This window comes from Abramis brama, assembly GCF_963993115.1.
Source record: "Abramis brama genome assembly, chromosome: 25".
Lineage (NCBI taxonomy): Eukaryota > Metazoa > Chordata > Actinopteri > Cypriniformes > Leuciscidae > Abramis > Abramis brama.
The window spans coordinates 17,015,379-17,032,170 of NC_139987.1; the positions used below are offsets into that span (position 1 = coordinate 17,015,379).

The 16,792-nt window shown below is 36.9% G+C and overlaps 2 protein-coding genes across 2 annotated transcripts in view; both read left to right on the plus strand.

The window, feature by feature from the left end:
* Window positions 1–4,144, plus strand: part of foxo1b (forkhead box O1 b) — a 30,679-nt gene extending 26,535 nt beyond the window's left edge. The window contains exon 3 of the mRNA XM_084103698.1: window positions 486–4,144. Coding sequence (XP_083959824.1) covers window positions 486–1,643 — 1,158 coding nt within the window. The 3' untranslated portion in view covers window positions 1,644–4,144. The remainder of the gene's footprint in view (window positions 1–485) is intronic.
* Window positions 4,145–7,246: 3,102 nt separating this feature from the next.
* The window catches only part of lhfpl6 (LHFPL tetraspan subfamily member 6), a 56,866-nt gene continuing 47,320 nt past the window's right edge, over window positions 7,247–16,792 (plus strand). The window contains exon 1 of the mRNA XM_084104013.1: window positions 7,247–7,387. The gene's annotated coding sequence lies outside the window, so the exon portion shown is untranslated. The remainder of the gene's footprint in view (window positions 7,388–16,792) is intronic.

The following is a 16,792-nucleotide window of genomic DNA, read 5'->3' on the forward strand; positions in this document are numbered from 1 at the left end:
ATGAATGTTTTGGTTTAAACTATTGCATGCATAACTAAACATGACATTTCTGTAATCAGTTATTTATTGAGTTATTCAGATGTTTGTACAGTTTATAATCTCAAATAAAAAAGTCTTGTCTTTGATTTGAACTCTTTTAAACTATTGATTTTGTCTTCACTGGATGTGAGGGTCACTTTGCAATGCCTTACAACTGAATTGTTCACATTTTAATCAATGAAACGATCAACTCTGGAAATGTCCATTGTGGTACATGCCTTTACTAGATGCTTTACTATATTACTATTCCCAAACATTTTAAACTCAATTGCATCTAATCAAGTTCAATTTAAAATAATGTGTGGCCTCAAACTCAAATCTTGAGATGATAAATAGTTGTGCCAATTCCAGTGTAGACACAGCGAAATAGTTACTTTTTAGTAATATATATCTGTGCAGTAATGTGATACAGTTGGTTTTCATGGTTTCTTGTTTTGTGTCTGTAGATGTCATTGCAGGGTGGTCTGGATGGTGGCTCTAACAGTCCTGGTTCTCAGTACACAAAATGGCTCGGCAGCCCCAACTCCCACAGCAATGACGACTTTGAACCCTGGACCACCTTTCGTACTCGCGCGAGCTCTGACGCCAGCACGCTCAGCGGCCGTCGCTCGCCTACCTTCCTACCTGAGGAGGACGAACCCAGCGAGGTCCACATCGGGTACCCAGGGACCAAACTGGGTGGACCTCTCCCCAGCCTGTCCGAAGTAGCGGGTCACCACGGTTCTGACAACGTGATGATGAACGATCTCTTAGACAACCTCAACCTCATCTCACCCAAAAACAACACCCAGGGCAGCCAAGATCCCCAGACTGCACTGTCCTCGCCCATGATGCAGGGAAGCCCTGGGTACCCGTCCTACAACTCCCCCAATATGGGTCCTCAACCCCAGGTCCAGCAGGACTACCGGAAGTGCCTGTACGGACAGGTTGGGGTTGGCGGACTGAGTCCCATCGCCATACCGACTTTATCAGACAGTAAACCAGGAGGCTACGGACCCTTTGTTAGTCAGTACACCTGTGCTGCAGGGATGCTGAAAGAGCTGCTGACAGTAGAAGCCGATCCGAGAGAGAACCTGATGCAGTCTTTAGAGTCAGTGGTTTCTAGTGAAGGACGACGGGTGCTACCCAGCTATGCTAGTCAGGGACAAATGGGACAGGGGGGCAAAATGATTGCACATCCTCACCTGCACGCACACCCACGATCGCTTCATCAGTTGCCCTCGCCAACAATGGGCATGAACGGCTGTGCCCTGTTGCCCCACGGTCATCCTCTTCGCCTCGGTAACATGAAGCCTCAACCACACCTGCCTCATCATCACGTTCAGCTGGGAAGAGGCGGAGGTGAGGCCGGGATGCCGAGTTACACCAACGGCAACGGTTTTCACAGGCACGGACCGGTTCATCACCACCATCACAGCCACCCAGAGCGTTTACCCAGTGACTTGGACGACATGTCGATCGAACAGCTGGAGTGTGACGTAGAAACCGTCCTTCATGACACGCTCATGGACGGCGACGCTCTGGACTTCAACTTCGACCCCATGTGTCAACAAAATTTCCCGCACGGGGTCAAGACCAACACGCATAGCTGGGTATCTGGATAAACATGTACACATTAGCTGTTTTTGAGTTATAATATGAATTAATCATAGCAAATGTGTGTGAATATATGTGTAAATATGTCATAGACATATAGCAGGTCAATTGACTTGACTAAAGCAGACTGAATGCTGTCGGTCATGCCAAAAGGCTACACGTACAAGAGAGATTTAGAACTTTTTTTACCTTTCCATCTGCCAATGACTCAATAATTGAAGTGTAAAATAAAATAATTACAGGTAAAAATAATATGAAAGTAGCAATTAAAAACAGTTTGGTTTTTTTTGCCACTTTTTTAAGCATAAACCTATGGGATCCCATCTTAGAACCATTTTATTTACGGTAATTGCGACTATCTTGCTATTGTGACTATTTCTCACAAATGCGACCTAATTTCTCTTAGTTGTGATTGTATATGTCACAATTCTGATTTTATTTCTCCAAAACTCTGCATTTATTTCTCAGAATTGCAACTTTATATATCTCATAAAAGACAAAAAAAATGACTGACGTGTCATTTTAGTCACTATTACCATATTCTCTCTCTGAAGTGTGTGCATACACCTCATGAACCTTTTACCTCAGCCAGAACTTCTGCAGCCTATCAGCAGAGGCCAGTGAATGGTCACTATTTACTGATTTACAGTACATTGTTTCAGTAGACTCCATGATTGTCGAGAATCATCATAACCTGCTTTTTTGCTTTTGGTTAGAGTGTAAATACTGAAGCTGGCTAATCATAAATGGTCACATCAAACACTCACAGATTCACATGGCTTTTTTGTATATTTTTGTCTCAGTTTGGCAATGCAGGTCACTAAAATGAATTCGGGAGAGAAGTTTGTCATGTCAACTGGAGTGCTGTGTAATGTCTGGTGTAGTGCACATTAACAGTTATCATTGTCATTTCAGGGTGCTGAATAAATGCATTTTGTACAGAGATGTATATTTTTGTTGTACCATTGGGATGGTAAATGAAATGTTTATATTTGTACACTTTTAAGTTTCTTACTGGTCAATTTGAATGCTCTTCGAAGACCCCTCCCAGTCTTTAAATGTCAAAAAAACGATTCTTTATTGTGGCCTTGGTTGCTGTTTATATAATATAGTTTTTCTCAAACTGCTGGATGAACTTTTTCATTGAATAAAATAATTTGTACTTTGTGCCTTCCCCTCTTACAAACTGGCTTTTAGGACAGGTATGTGATCATTTTTCATCAATTTCTGAATTTAAAATCATATACACATTTAAAAAAAATAAAAATGGTATAATCATCCTGAGATGATTGCAAAAAGTGTTAAAAGGCCTTTGATTTTTTTTAATGACATGGAAACGAAAGTATAACCCCAAGAAAACTTCATGATATTCATGATTCAAAAATGTGTATGTAAATGAATCATTTTTAACATATTTTTGAAAACATTTTTCTTATAATAATTAAGTTTCTTCTTTTTTTGGATATATTTAGAGTAAACAAATCCTTGAACTTTGGAATGGAACATTGAAATTGACATTTCTTGGCACAAGATTATTGTTTTTTTTATCATCTCTGATATTTATTTGTATATTTATCATTGACTTGTTCATCATAATGGCAAAATTGAACAAATCTAAAATTAGCTATGCTAAGATTCTAGAATCCTCAGTGAAGGTTACCGGAGGTCACATTTAATTTAGACTAATTTTGTGTCTGTCTGGGGGTGTCAGGCTAAAGGCCTCCATAAAATGTTTCTCAATTTATGTATTTGACAGAAATTCTATGATAATTTAATGTAATTTAAGACTTTTCTCTGTGTTCTTGTGTCATACATACACATACATTCGATGTAACTGTACATCTACAAAATATTTAATGCTTTGAGATTTTCAACATGTGAGAGATTTTCTATCCAAACAGTGAGGTGTACCATGAAGGTTTGTAAATTATAAAGAATATTTTAAACATATATATTTTTAACAGATATAAAACAACTATCTGCATTTTATAGCAATTTTAATTTACTTTAAGTATTAAAAGTATGCTTTGGTTTGTTTGTGTCTTTGTTATCTGATCATACCTGTATATGTTTCACTGACATTGAGTTTTTTTTATCTTTTGACATGTAAATAGCTTTGACTTTGTCTTATTTAATAATCACACGTCATTTGTTTTGACTCTAATTTCGTATTATGAATTTGTCTCAAATGTGTTAGTGAAGTTTTTTTGTATTTGCTGATTCTAATGTTGTTGTCTGACGTGACCTAATTGAGATGGGGAGATGTGTTCCCACTGTAGCCGGTTGTACATTAGAAATATACAGTAGCCTACACTCATCGTACAGTCCTTGTAAGAACCATGCTTTTTTTAGACTAGTTCTACATGGAGGAAGTGCCTGATCATATTGTAATGTAATTAAACAGCGATGAAGAATTGATTTTCAGTTAACAAAAGGAAAATTGCAGCTGTTATATGAAGCCATAATTGTATATAAAGGTATGAATATATGAAAAATTTGTTGTTTGTGTATTGTGTATAGACCTACTATGTTAAGTATGAGTTTGAGTGTGTATAAGTGTGTCTGATATTAATTCACGTAACAGTGTCCTCACAGGAAATGGCTAATCTGCGTCTGTAAATCTAGATGTATGTTAATAGTATCAGTGCTTTCAAGGCATAGTAAAGTTTTAGGTACACTTTAACCAATTTAACCAACAATCTAGGTACACTTACTGGCAATTTTTGTCAAGTTTTTACAATTGTACTGTAAAAAGGTTTGGTTTTACTGTCAGTTTACAGTATTGTAAAACAAAAATTACTGTTAACAAATAACATCATACTGTATTTCTACAGTGCATCGTATTATGAAGGTATCCAGCATGCAATGCACCATGAATAGATTATGAGTTTTTTTTGATACTTGTTGGTTTTATCTGTGCTGCTGAAATTATTTTTAGCTCACTTAGTGTTGTTGGTATATTTTGTTCGATATGTAAGTTGATATGTTTCGATATTTATAGCGCAGTAGTTGCTATTGTGAAAGATCCATCTACAAATAGCTATGTATTTGAAATAAGTTATTGGTAAGTCTTCATGCTTAAATAATGCTAATGTAAAATATATTCATATCCATGCTAAGAATAGTTTGACTAACTTAAAATCAGCCAATTAGCTTATTTGATATTCTAGCTTGTCATCTTTTTAACATATGTTTGCATTTGCATGTTTCCAAGATTCCGAGCAAATGGAACAGCATTCACCATTACAACAATTACAGTGGTAAACAATTACATTTCTTACAGTGGACTGGTTAAAGACAACTTTATCATTTGAATTCACAGTAAAACAAGAGTAGCCTAGTAAATGACTCTGATGTTAGCATCATTCTGCTGTTGATTCACAATAATTTGTAAGAAAATGACCCTGCATCCATTAATGTCATAGTTAATTTATTACTACAGGAATTTATTGTAAAATAATAGCCTACTCTTTAATCCTGTAAATTCCTGGCAATTTTTTTTTCAGCATAGCAGACAGGTTGTTATGTTAATATTACATAGACTAGGATGATATTCGTGACAATCGTTATTTTGAGGCGGAACTTCGATTAATCGGTTGACAGTTGACAAACTGAACGATTTGTTCACAAATCATTTGATCCGGTTCTCGAGTCAGTCAAGCAAGCGGAAGATAATCAGTGACAAAGACATGCCAATATCAGAATTGTCGTCACAAAATGGCTTCAGAAAACTTAAAATAGGTACAGTATATGTCAATGTGTGAAGAAGTAGGCTACGTCATTTGAACCAAATTTTTTGTTGCGCGAAATATCCAGTAGGCCTAACGTTACCCACTCATTGTTATTGTCACATGTCAATCTCCGTTTGAGTTTTAAGGAAAGAAGTCGTACAAGCTGAAAGGTGAGTAAACAGTGGCAGAATTTTAATTTTTGGGTGAACTAACTTAAATATATAGCCTAAATATATCTTTAAAAAACTCATAAACATATAGAACACTCTTTCATATGAATTCTTCTGGTTGAAATCATGTTGGAGAGGGTAAAATAGGAGACAGAGGGGGTCTTTTCTGTGTCCAGTCGAGTCATTAGCTGATAAACTCTGATTAAGTGAAAGGGGAGCACGTTGTCCCCTCTTGTTGGGACAGGTCAGTTGTAGCCTAAGTCTGTGGTGGGTCAGGTCTGCTGAAGAATGTGACTAGACATATGCTCCCCATATGTTTCTCCTGATGGATCTGCAGACAGGGATTTGGAAGAAAGAGAAGAAAAGAGGCCACATTAGGACACTAGAACACACTACATGAGTTCATTTTGTGGGACACACCAAGCAATGAACTCAAAGACCTCACTTTCCCGCTGTCAGATAGGAATCTCTGTAACTTCTTCTAAGCTGTAGGGGTTTGTTGTAGCACGGAACACATTTTAGTATCTTCTTGTCAATGTGTGTGTTCTTCTGCTTTAGAGGAAGTTTCTATTTAAAAGCACCACTGTATTTTAAGTTTTTTTTGTGTGCCAACAATCAGGTTTCTTCATTTGTTTTTTGGACAGAGAAACCAAACTGAGCTCTTTTAGTCCTTTGAAGATGCATCGAAGTGGTCACATGGACATTTTATGAGAATTCCACTGGAATTTGTTTATTCAATATATTCTTTAATTTGCAGTAAAAAATGCAAAAGGACACACAGTTTTCCACTTTTAGTGTCGGTTTGTAAAACATCTGAAAACATAAAATAACAAAATAAAATATTTGAAATATAAATAGTTTTGGTAACACTTTAGTTCAGGGTCCAATTCTCACTATTAACTAGTTGCTTATTGGCATGCATATTACTAGGACATTGGCTGTTTATTAGTACTTATAAAGCACATAGTAATGCTTTATTCTGCATGACCATATTCTACATCCCTTAATCCTACCCAATACCCAAACTTAACAACTACCTTACTAACTATTAATAAGCAGTAATTAGGAGTTTATTGAGGCAAAAGTCATAGTTAAAAGTTAGTTAATAGTGAGAACTGGACCCTAAACTAAAGTGTGAGCATAATTTTTTATGGCATGTAGTATGAAAAAAGTGAGTATAAAAACAATTTAATTCAGTTGCAACCTATTTCTGTCACAAGTCAATTTAACTTCTATGTGTAGCAAAGGCTATTTATTTTGAAAGTGCACCGCATACGCACACCTGCATTTACATAAGCGCATGGACAATTTCTTCAAGACACAAAGACTTGGTTTGTGCAAACATTTCTTGTTTCCCCTTCTTCCCCATTTTAAAGTGTCCAGGTGAGGCTCAGGCCACGGTTTGTTCAAGAAGGAAGTGAGACTGTGTGCCTCTCCTCAGCCAGAAACCGCCAGGCAAACTCTCAGCTGCCAAAATAGAACCCCATCGAGACTTCAGCTGAAGTTCATCAAGTTCAGCACAAATGTTCAGCACACGCTCATGCTGGGTCAGGGAGAGACCCTACAGTATGGAAAGATTTAGAATTCATTCAAAAAAGATGAATGAATGACAGAGTGTTAAAACCCTGATTTTAAAAGGTTTTTTGGTGCTTGCAAAAAAACTATTATTTTGAAAGGTTTTTATTTTAATGGTGAGGCTCTTCTCGTGTCACAGTTAAAGGAAGAATTGAAAAAAAAAAATTCTATCACCAACAAAGCTCCATGAAAGTGCTTGTGTTCCATAGATGGATGGATGGATGGATGGATGGATGGATAGACAGATAGATCGATCAGCGGATGAAATGAGGATAAGTAAATGATGAAGAAATCCCACAATTCTTACTTGAATTTAGAAAACGTTGCGCCTGTATAAAGTATATCTTCCATCATTTGTTTATTGCAACCATGTGGCACATAAACTTTGAATCAGGAGTTTCATTGTTATTCTGGGCTGAAATTTAAACAAACCAAAAATGTAAATGTTCTACAGAAACGTTAAATATGAGAAAAGCACATTAAAGCTCTGCGCTCTGGCTTTCATCAGCGCTGCCTCTCATCGTCTTTCACTTTTTCTCTTTTACGCACTCATTCTCACTCTCTCTTTCTCAGTGTGGATTTTACTTGCGCTGATGAGCGATGCAATCTGTTTTTTGCGTCTGGTTCTCCTCAGAGCAACTGTTTGTGGCCCTCTGGCACTGCAAGGAAGTCTTGTTAAGCTGTGAAAGTGGAAGAAAACTCGCAGCGAGTGCTGACAGCTTTGATACATGGAAAATATAAAGAGAGCTGAGAGCAGTTTAGTTGTGAGAGGCGCAAATATGATTATTAGCCTGTATCTTAGATCCATCTCTGCTGTGAGTTCATTAGGGTTGCTTGGCTGTGTAGTGGATATGATAATGCGGTTGCGGTTGCCCTTGTTGCCCTTTTGGTTAATTCGTTATGAGATGCTGGTGGTCGGTCCATTTATTTAACTGGCAGCTGTAGCAACTTGTATCTATAATATGTTTGAAGCATATACACTAAAACGCCATGAGTCCCTCATCTTCGTTTGGCTGTGGATTCATTGCATCCAGTTATTTTGAGTTTAAAGATGTTTACTTTTTCTGTGAACCACAGCACCGCTTGCTAACTTGGTTTGTTTAGCAGACATTTGGACTTTGCTGATGATGTCATGGAAAGTACATGTACAATGACTAAAGGCTAAAGTCTGCTTTTAAATGTGAGGAGTAACCATGGTGATCGGAGACAATGTGGAGGGACCTGACATCCCGTCGTTTGGAGAGTACAGATATGAATCGGTCAGAATAATACAAAAATAATTCTGCACTCATGTGAAGAATTTCACCATAGAATTTTAGCATAATATGTAAATTACAGCTGATTTCAAAGCTAAGGGATTATTATTATTAAGGACAATACTAGTCATTCAGAGGGTTATGTTAAGCCTGTGTATTGATTTTTCAATTCAAATGAATTTGCGTATAAATCAGATATAGCCTATTGTTCATTTTGCTCATGTAAAAAAGATCTAATCTATCTGTCTGTCTATCTATCTATCTATCCATCTATCTATCCATCTATCTGTTTGTGAATCAGAGTACACTTCAGACTATGATTCCATCCATTTGGAGGATAATTTATTTTTTGAATTGATTTTAGAACACATTATTTTCATCTATCATGTGTTCTGAAAGACTTGAAAATCTGGTAGTGATCGTCAGTCATTAGGTTATTGTCACGATTTGGTCTCGTCTTGGTCACACTTCATGTCTTTGTCATGTTTCATGTTTGCCATGTGTTTGGTATTGCTTCCTGTAGTCCACTGTTGTGTAAGTCTATGTTCGCGTTTATGTCCACGGTTTTGTTTCTTGCCATGCCATGCCATTGTTTTATGTTTAATCTCGTTTTGTTTAAAGGGATAGTCCACTTTTTTTGGAAATAGGCTCATTTTACAACTCCTCCAGAGTTAAACAGTTGAGTTTTACCGTTTTCGAATCCATTCAGCCGATCTCCGGGTCTGGCGGTACCACTTTTAGCATAGCTTAGCATAGATCATTGAATCGGACAGGACCATTAGCATCTCTCTCAAAAAAATGACCAAAGAGTTTCGATATTTTTCCTATTTAAAACTTGACTCTTCTGTAGTTACATCGTGTACTAAGACCGACGGAAAATGTAGAGTTGCAATTTTCTAGGCTGATATGGCTAGGAACTATACTCTCATTCCTGCATAATAATCTTTAAAGAAACTTTGCTGCCGTACCATGAGTCCAGCAGGCGTAATGATATGACGCAGCGCCTGAAAATAGGTCTAATAGGTTAGACAAACTTAGTACACGATGTATCCCTTTAAATAAACTGCACTTGAGTTCTCAATAAGTTTGCCTCCAGTGGATCCCTTACAGAATACTTGAGCAAACATGAGGGCTTAAATACACAAGACTAATGAACTGACAATGGACACCTGTGAACAATGAAACAATGAACCAAAGACAACATGACACATCAGACAAGGGAACACATAGCAGGATCACATGACTTTGAACAGGGGATCACATGACAGACATGAAACATGACAAAGACATGAAACGTGACCAAGACGAGAACAAATCGTGACAGTTATAATGCACAGTTTTTTCTGTAACCATTTACAAAATAGGCAGGCATATGATGCCATGCGTTTTAAAATCTGTTCAGATTGTTGTGTAGAGTATTCCAGCCTTTTGATCCTGACTAGTCACCCAGATGAACACGGAGCCATTTAACACAGCAGACAGTGGGGTATCACACAATAAATTCACTTAATTAGTTCCTGTCCCCTATAGGTTGCAGCACACAGAGGGGACCTTGCAGTTTATTGTTCGGTGGCCTGGTTGAACAAGAGTTCAGCGTGTATGAGGGGAGGACACTTGACAGGAGCCGAAGTCAGTACACAGCTTGACACGACGCACTTGTTAGGATGTTAAAAGGACATCAGTGCATTTGAACGGTGCATTGCATAGTAGGACTTCTGAACGTGTGTCTCACGCTATGCATGTTACTTGAGTGAATGCTTAAGTAAAAAGCTTTGATTTTTCAGACCTTTGACCCTAAAACACAGTGCTTTTTTTTAAAGATTATTAACGCATCGTGAGGTTGTAAAGGCGATGTTATGGAAAGCTTATAGAGTGAATTCAGCTTGGTGCGTGTGCGTTTTTATTCACAGTGGATTTATCTACATCATAAATTATCTTTGATGCAACACTTATCAAATGTCATTTAATTGAGTCATTTTTTAGTGCTGGGAAATTCTGATTGAACCTGTAATTTTCTAAATGTCATTTTCTTTTCAGCACTCAGTTTTATTCTGCTTCAATTTTCCCACCTGTCATCAAAAGATCACAAATACCAATTTCCCTGCAAAAATGTCTGTTTATGATAATTTGATCTCACCATACAAACACTGTTCTGCCCAATATGTGGTATGCATCCTTTTAGTCACCATTTTAAATGCTTAAAGGCATAGTTCATCCAAAAATAAAATGTGAATTGTTGTGCCTGTCACTAAACTGCAATATGTGATGGAAAGGCATTAAAAGGGCCAACAGAACTTTTCTTGTATTCCAAAGAAAAAAAGACGGCCATGCAGGTTTTAAACGACACGTGGGCAAGTAAATGATGACAGAATTTTCATTTTTGGATGAACTGTTTATTTGAACAAACTTTGATTTGATCCACGGTCCTTTTAATGCTGATGAGAGACCTTTCCATCACACGTTGAGGTTTAATGACAGACAGAGCGATTCACAGCTGAAAAAACACAGAACAGGCCAAAAATGACAGGACCCCGCACTGCACTAAAAGGGTGCAAACAGCATAAGCACAAAACAAGTGTCCCGGTCGTGCTATTCCACCACATAAATCCAAAGAAAATTGCTTAGCAATATTCGGCTCATTAGCTGTCGTTGTTATTGGAGCACTGAAGAGAATGAAGTCCCTTATGGGATGAATATGCATAAAATCTTTATTCTTTATGGTAGGTGGTCTGAGAATAGTTTCACATTTCTGATTTTTTTTCTAGATACTGTTTGCAAAAAATTATTTTCATAATTTTTTTTTTCTTGTTCAAAAATACATAAACATTCCTGACACAATATATAATTTGTGAATATATATATAGCATGGTTACAGAGAACATTTCTGTAATTGTGTGTTTTTTCTTACCAATATTTGTAAGTACAGTAAATGTGTGTGTGTGTGTGTGTGTGTGTGCGTGTGTGTGTGTGCGTGTGTGTGTGTGTGTGTGTGTGTGTGTGAGAGAGAGAGAGAGAGCATTGTGTTTCTTGTTGATCTGGTATTATCTCCTGTGTAGGTTAGGGAGAGTATTATTATTAATATCGGCCACCTCCTGTGCATCAGTCCAGCTCGCTGTCACCACCCTCTCATCGCTTCCTGCTCTTTAATCACATGATAAGGCCCAATGACGCCTCCTGGACTGGCGTCATGCAGTGTGTGTTTGTGTGTGTGAGTGTGTATGTATGCATATGTGTCCCACATGGCCCACTGTTGATGTCAGTCACCCCAGATGAGAGCCAGGCCTCCACCCTGTGTCCCTCAGCCTCCCGCTGTCTCTCCCCGTGATCTAACTGGGCAGCGTGGTGAGAGAGAGGCCCAGGAGAAATGTTGGCGCCCGCCTGTGGCACAGCTTATGGGAATTAATCTGGTTTTCCTGATGGCCCCTCTCTAATGGAGAAAGCAGTGTGTGCAGACATGAACTTCCACTTTCAGACACTGACTCTGCTGACGGAAGCAAGAAATTATGATGTTTTGAAAGAAGAGAGTCTATCTATCTATCTATCTATCTATCTATCTATCTATCTATCTATCTATCTATCTATCTATCTATCTATCTATCTATCTATCTATCTATCTATCAGTTATCTATATATCTGTCTATCTATATCTATCGATCTGTCTTACCTTTTAAATGTGATAGATATAAATAAACATTGCTGTTCATTGTAATATTGCAGTTTACACATGATAATTATAAAATATTAGATTTTTTCAAAATAATATATATAAAATTGTGGATGTTGTGTATGCCTTCAATATACCAATATACAGTACTACACAGTACTTACGTACAGGCAGACGGATGGATAGAGACTGTGATAATGTGCTTTGAATTTTTAATTTGAAACAAAGTGGTAAATTGGGAGTTTTGTATGTGTGTGTGTATTCGTGTGTATGTGTGTGTGTCCACAAGGATGGCACTTTCTGAAATCTTTGTCCTTGTGGGGACATTATTTGATCCCTATGAGGAAAACAGCTTATAAATAATACTAAGTGATGTTTTTTTTTGTTTTTTTTTATGTAAAAATACAGAATGTTTTATGTGATGGGTAGGGTTAGTGTAAGGGCATAGAATATACAGTTTGTACAGTATAAAAACCATTACGCCTATGGAGAGTCCCTGTAAACCATATATTCATGTGTATGTATGTGTGTGTGAACTCACACTGTAGTTTAGCCAAAATACACTTGTGAATGAGTCCAGATAGCCTCATTCCAGGAATGTTTCAGCAGTGATCTAACTAAGAGTGACGCTCCATTGGAATGTCTGTGCTGTTGTCACTGCGGCCCAGCAATGAAAAGGAAGTTGATTTAGGACAAGCTCAACAGGGAAACGTAGCAATATGATATGATGAGATTGTTGTGCCGGAAATTAAAGCTTTGGCTTTAGACAAGGCTTTAATTTGATTTGACATATTTTGAAAATTAAAAATATAATGAATGGTGATGTGGTACATGTATCAAGCATTGTTGTCTTGATATTAGTATTGTTTTAACGACTTATTGTTTTTGTTTTTTTAAGAGAAAATGTTATACACACACTCTCTCACATATATATCTTTCAAAAGTTTGGGGTTGGTGAGATTTTTTAATGTTTTTTAAAGAAGTCTGTTATGCTCACCAAGACTCAAAAATACAGTAAAAACAACATTGTGAAATATTATTAACTGTTTTCTATTTTAATATATTTTAAAATGTAATTTATTGCTGTGATGTCAAAGCTTAATTTTCAGCATCATTACTCCAGTCTTCAGTGTCACATGATCCTTCAGAAATCATTCTATATGTTGATTTGGTGCTCAAGATAACATTTCAAAACTATGCTATATGGAATATCAGACTGCCTTCAATGATGTGTAGCTTGTCATATCATGTTGCCGTCATGTCACAGACCAGGATCATCTGTGTCTTTAGTCATTGTTGGGTGTCTGACACATTAATGTGTCTTTGAGGATGCGTATACTAATTTGCAGCATGGGACAGACTTGTAATCATTATACTGGCATGCATTACCTGTAATGCCCCCTGTCAATTATACTTCTCCATCTCCTCCATTCACAGACTTAATTATAGTCCTGTTAAGAGGTTTTTCATTTTCTTCTCCATCTCATTTGCTCTCACATTTACTGTTGCACACAGTTTCATGTGTCTGATCTGCTATGTTTTATATTACGTTATGAGCTTGGCTTTAGTTTCTGGACAGTTCTGTCGGAAATCTCGCCCTGTCAAGCGGCCAACTTTGTTTGTTTGTTCTCAACATGCAAATTGGTAACTTAACATGTGCAGTTAGCACTGCTATATAAATATGCCAGGAAAATACCTTATTCATAAAACACAAGCAAAACTAATTTTGCTTTATAGTTTTTCGCAGTTGCTTTGATACATTTCTCAGATCACACCTGAAATACGCGAAACTTGTTCAACATTCACATCATTTAATCACTTTCACACATCATAAAAGCAAACAAGTTGCAAATGCTTTGGTACATTCATGCAATTGATTATGCACAGAACAATTGTCTGCTATATTATAAATTGCTAATGCCATGTTGCTCAGAATGTATTATACTGGCTCCCTGTTAAATAGTCTTAGCCCTAAAAATATCTAGGTTGGTCGAAAGGTGCAGCAGTAGCATTTTTACACTCACAGTAGCATATTACACTTGCATTTTACAGTATATAGTAAATACACTTTTTACATATCACACAAACACATGTATGCATATATAGTCTTGTCTTTTTCTTTTATATATCGCAATGACATTGTACTGTAATTTGTTGATAGACCAACAGTAAAAGTGTCACTGTGAATCCTGTCCAGTCTCTTGTAATCAATATATCCCATATACAGTAATGTGTCAATTTGTACTGTTAAAATTGATAAATGCCATACAGATAAAGTGCAGTCTTGTTTTCAATCATTGTCATTAAAATCATAGCTATATTTACATCTGAAAATACTGACACTATATAATATAGCTACATTTTTCTATATGAATATTGTTGGTGTAACAGGCAGCTTGGGCTTGAATTTCGGTGAGGGATTGGCATATTCAGCATAACTCATTCCTGCAGATTTTGTGCTCACACCCAAAGCGCGCACACATAAAGACAAGTATTGGCTACATAAAACAGTATAATGGGTCCGTGCGTCAGGTCTTAAACCGACAGCAGCCAAATATAGGCCTACCGGCTGCACAAATTATGAGATAATAATAAAAATATCTGTATGGCAGTTTTTCCTGATGCTATCGATGTCAAAATGGTGGCCAGTGAAAATGAGTGGCTAGTAACTTTGGAAAACCACTAGCCACAGTGGCTGGTGAGCAAAAAAGTTAATGTCAAGCCCTGTGACACTGTTATGACAACGTGGCTAAACATTTGAACTATCTTGTTTGTGAGCAATGACACAGGGATTTGTCATTCTGATAGCACTGATATGTTCATTAATAAATACTTGCTTTTAAGAGACGAACTAAGGATTTCGAGCAAGTTACAGGCTTTTGCAGGTAGTCCATTGTCTGGTGCTGTTCGTACGAATTGTTTCGAGAAATTAACCAATGTTATCTCACGACCAATTCGTATGTAGGCCTATTTTACGAGGTGGCTAATTCGTACGATTTGTCTAAACCCCGGTGACGGGTAGGTTTAGGGGCGGGGTCAGGGGTAGGTCATTAGTACGAATTCATACGATTATAGCCACCTCGTAAAATACGTACGAATTGCCATGAGATCGGGTTGAATGAACTTGTTGAACTGGTTTGCAAATGTTAAGGTTGATTCGAGAAATGCACCTAAGCGACTGAGAAAAGCTGTAAGAACGAATGGATTTATGAACGAGATCTGTTATTTTAGCATTATAGTATTTATTAATATTTTAGATGTATGTTTTCATTGTTAGGCCTATGTGCTTTTGTCATTTTGTAAATATATATTTTGTAAATGTTAATAGCTTAAATTTATTTTCATTTCAGTTTTAGGAATTTTGGAACTTACAAGTGAAACATGATTTGTTTTGTTTAGTTTATTTAGTTGTCAAGGCAGCATTTCTAATTTTAGTTTTGTGTTTTAAGTAAGTTTTTTTTCAGTTTTATTTCAATTCACAAAAACAAATTCGAATAGTTTGTTTAATAACAACACATTTTTAACATTTTCAGTAACTATAATCTATACTGTTTTTATCAAATACATTTTTTTTGGTATAAATTCAGCTTTACCTCTGAGAGGGTAAGTTGCACAGATAAAGTGGACAAGTTTCCCACAGTGTCTAATGTAAACTATGCCGACAGGTTGAACAAATACGCCACAGGCTTTTTTGATTGCTTCACTGTCTTAATGGGCTGATAGGATTCTGCTGTCTGTCCCATAGGAGCTCTCATGTATAACTTTTAATCATCATATGTTGCCATGGTGACAACATAACACACAAGCACTCCCACACCCTGCAGCTCCAGCTCGGTTTAAGGAGCATGAAAACCTGTAGGGTGGAATCACTATGAGAAACAATAGATCATATACAAAAAACTCTCACGCATGCAAGTAAATCCAGACAAAATTCAAATGCAATCAGCAACTGAATGCATGCTGGAACGTTTTCTGTTTGTTCTGCTACATGGTTGCAAAAGAAAACCTTCATTTGTGATTAATGACAATGGGATTAATAAAGATCAGTAGTGCTTGCTATGACAAGTATCACTAATACTGTTGCTCATACTTAGGATTAGGGAACAAATCACTAACAGTAAATATTACAATTTGGTGCATAACTCATAAAAGACATGAATTATGCTTCAGATAATAGGGTTTGTTGAGGAGAGGTGTGTTATTGCTTTTCTAAGGAATCAGTCAAACGCTTTTATACCTGCCAGATGAAGTACATTGAAAGAGACCCAAATCAGAATATCAGAGAGAAAAGGCTATATATCATATTTGATCAAATCAAGAACATCATATCTTTTGACCCAAAACACACTAGCAACCACATAACACACACACACAGACGCACACACACACACAACCGTTCAAAAGTTTGGGTCAGTATTATTTTTCTATGCTTTTATTTAGAAAGGACTGATTAAAACTGACAGTATGACAGAATTACAGACTTTTGCGGGGTTTCATTCTTTTTTCACTTTGATCTCTCAGTTTCCACAAAAATATGAAGCAGCACAACCTTTTTCAGCATTGATGATGACAATAAATGTTTCTTGAGCACCAAATCAGCATATTAGAATGATTTCTGAAGGATCATGTGACGCTGAAGACTGGAGTAATGATGCTGAAAATTCAGCAATGTTAAAATAGAAACAGTTCTTTTAAATTGTAATATTATTTCACAACATTATTGTTTTTACTGTATTTTCGATCAAATACATGCCTTGATGG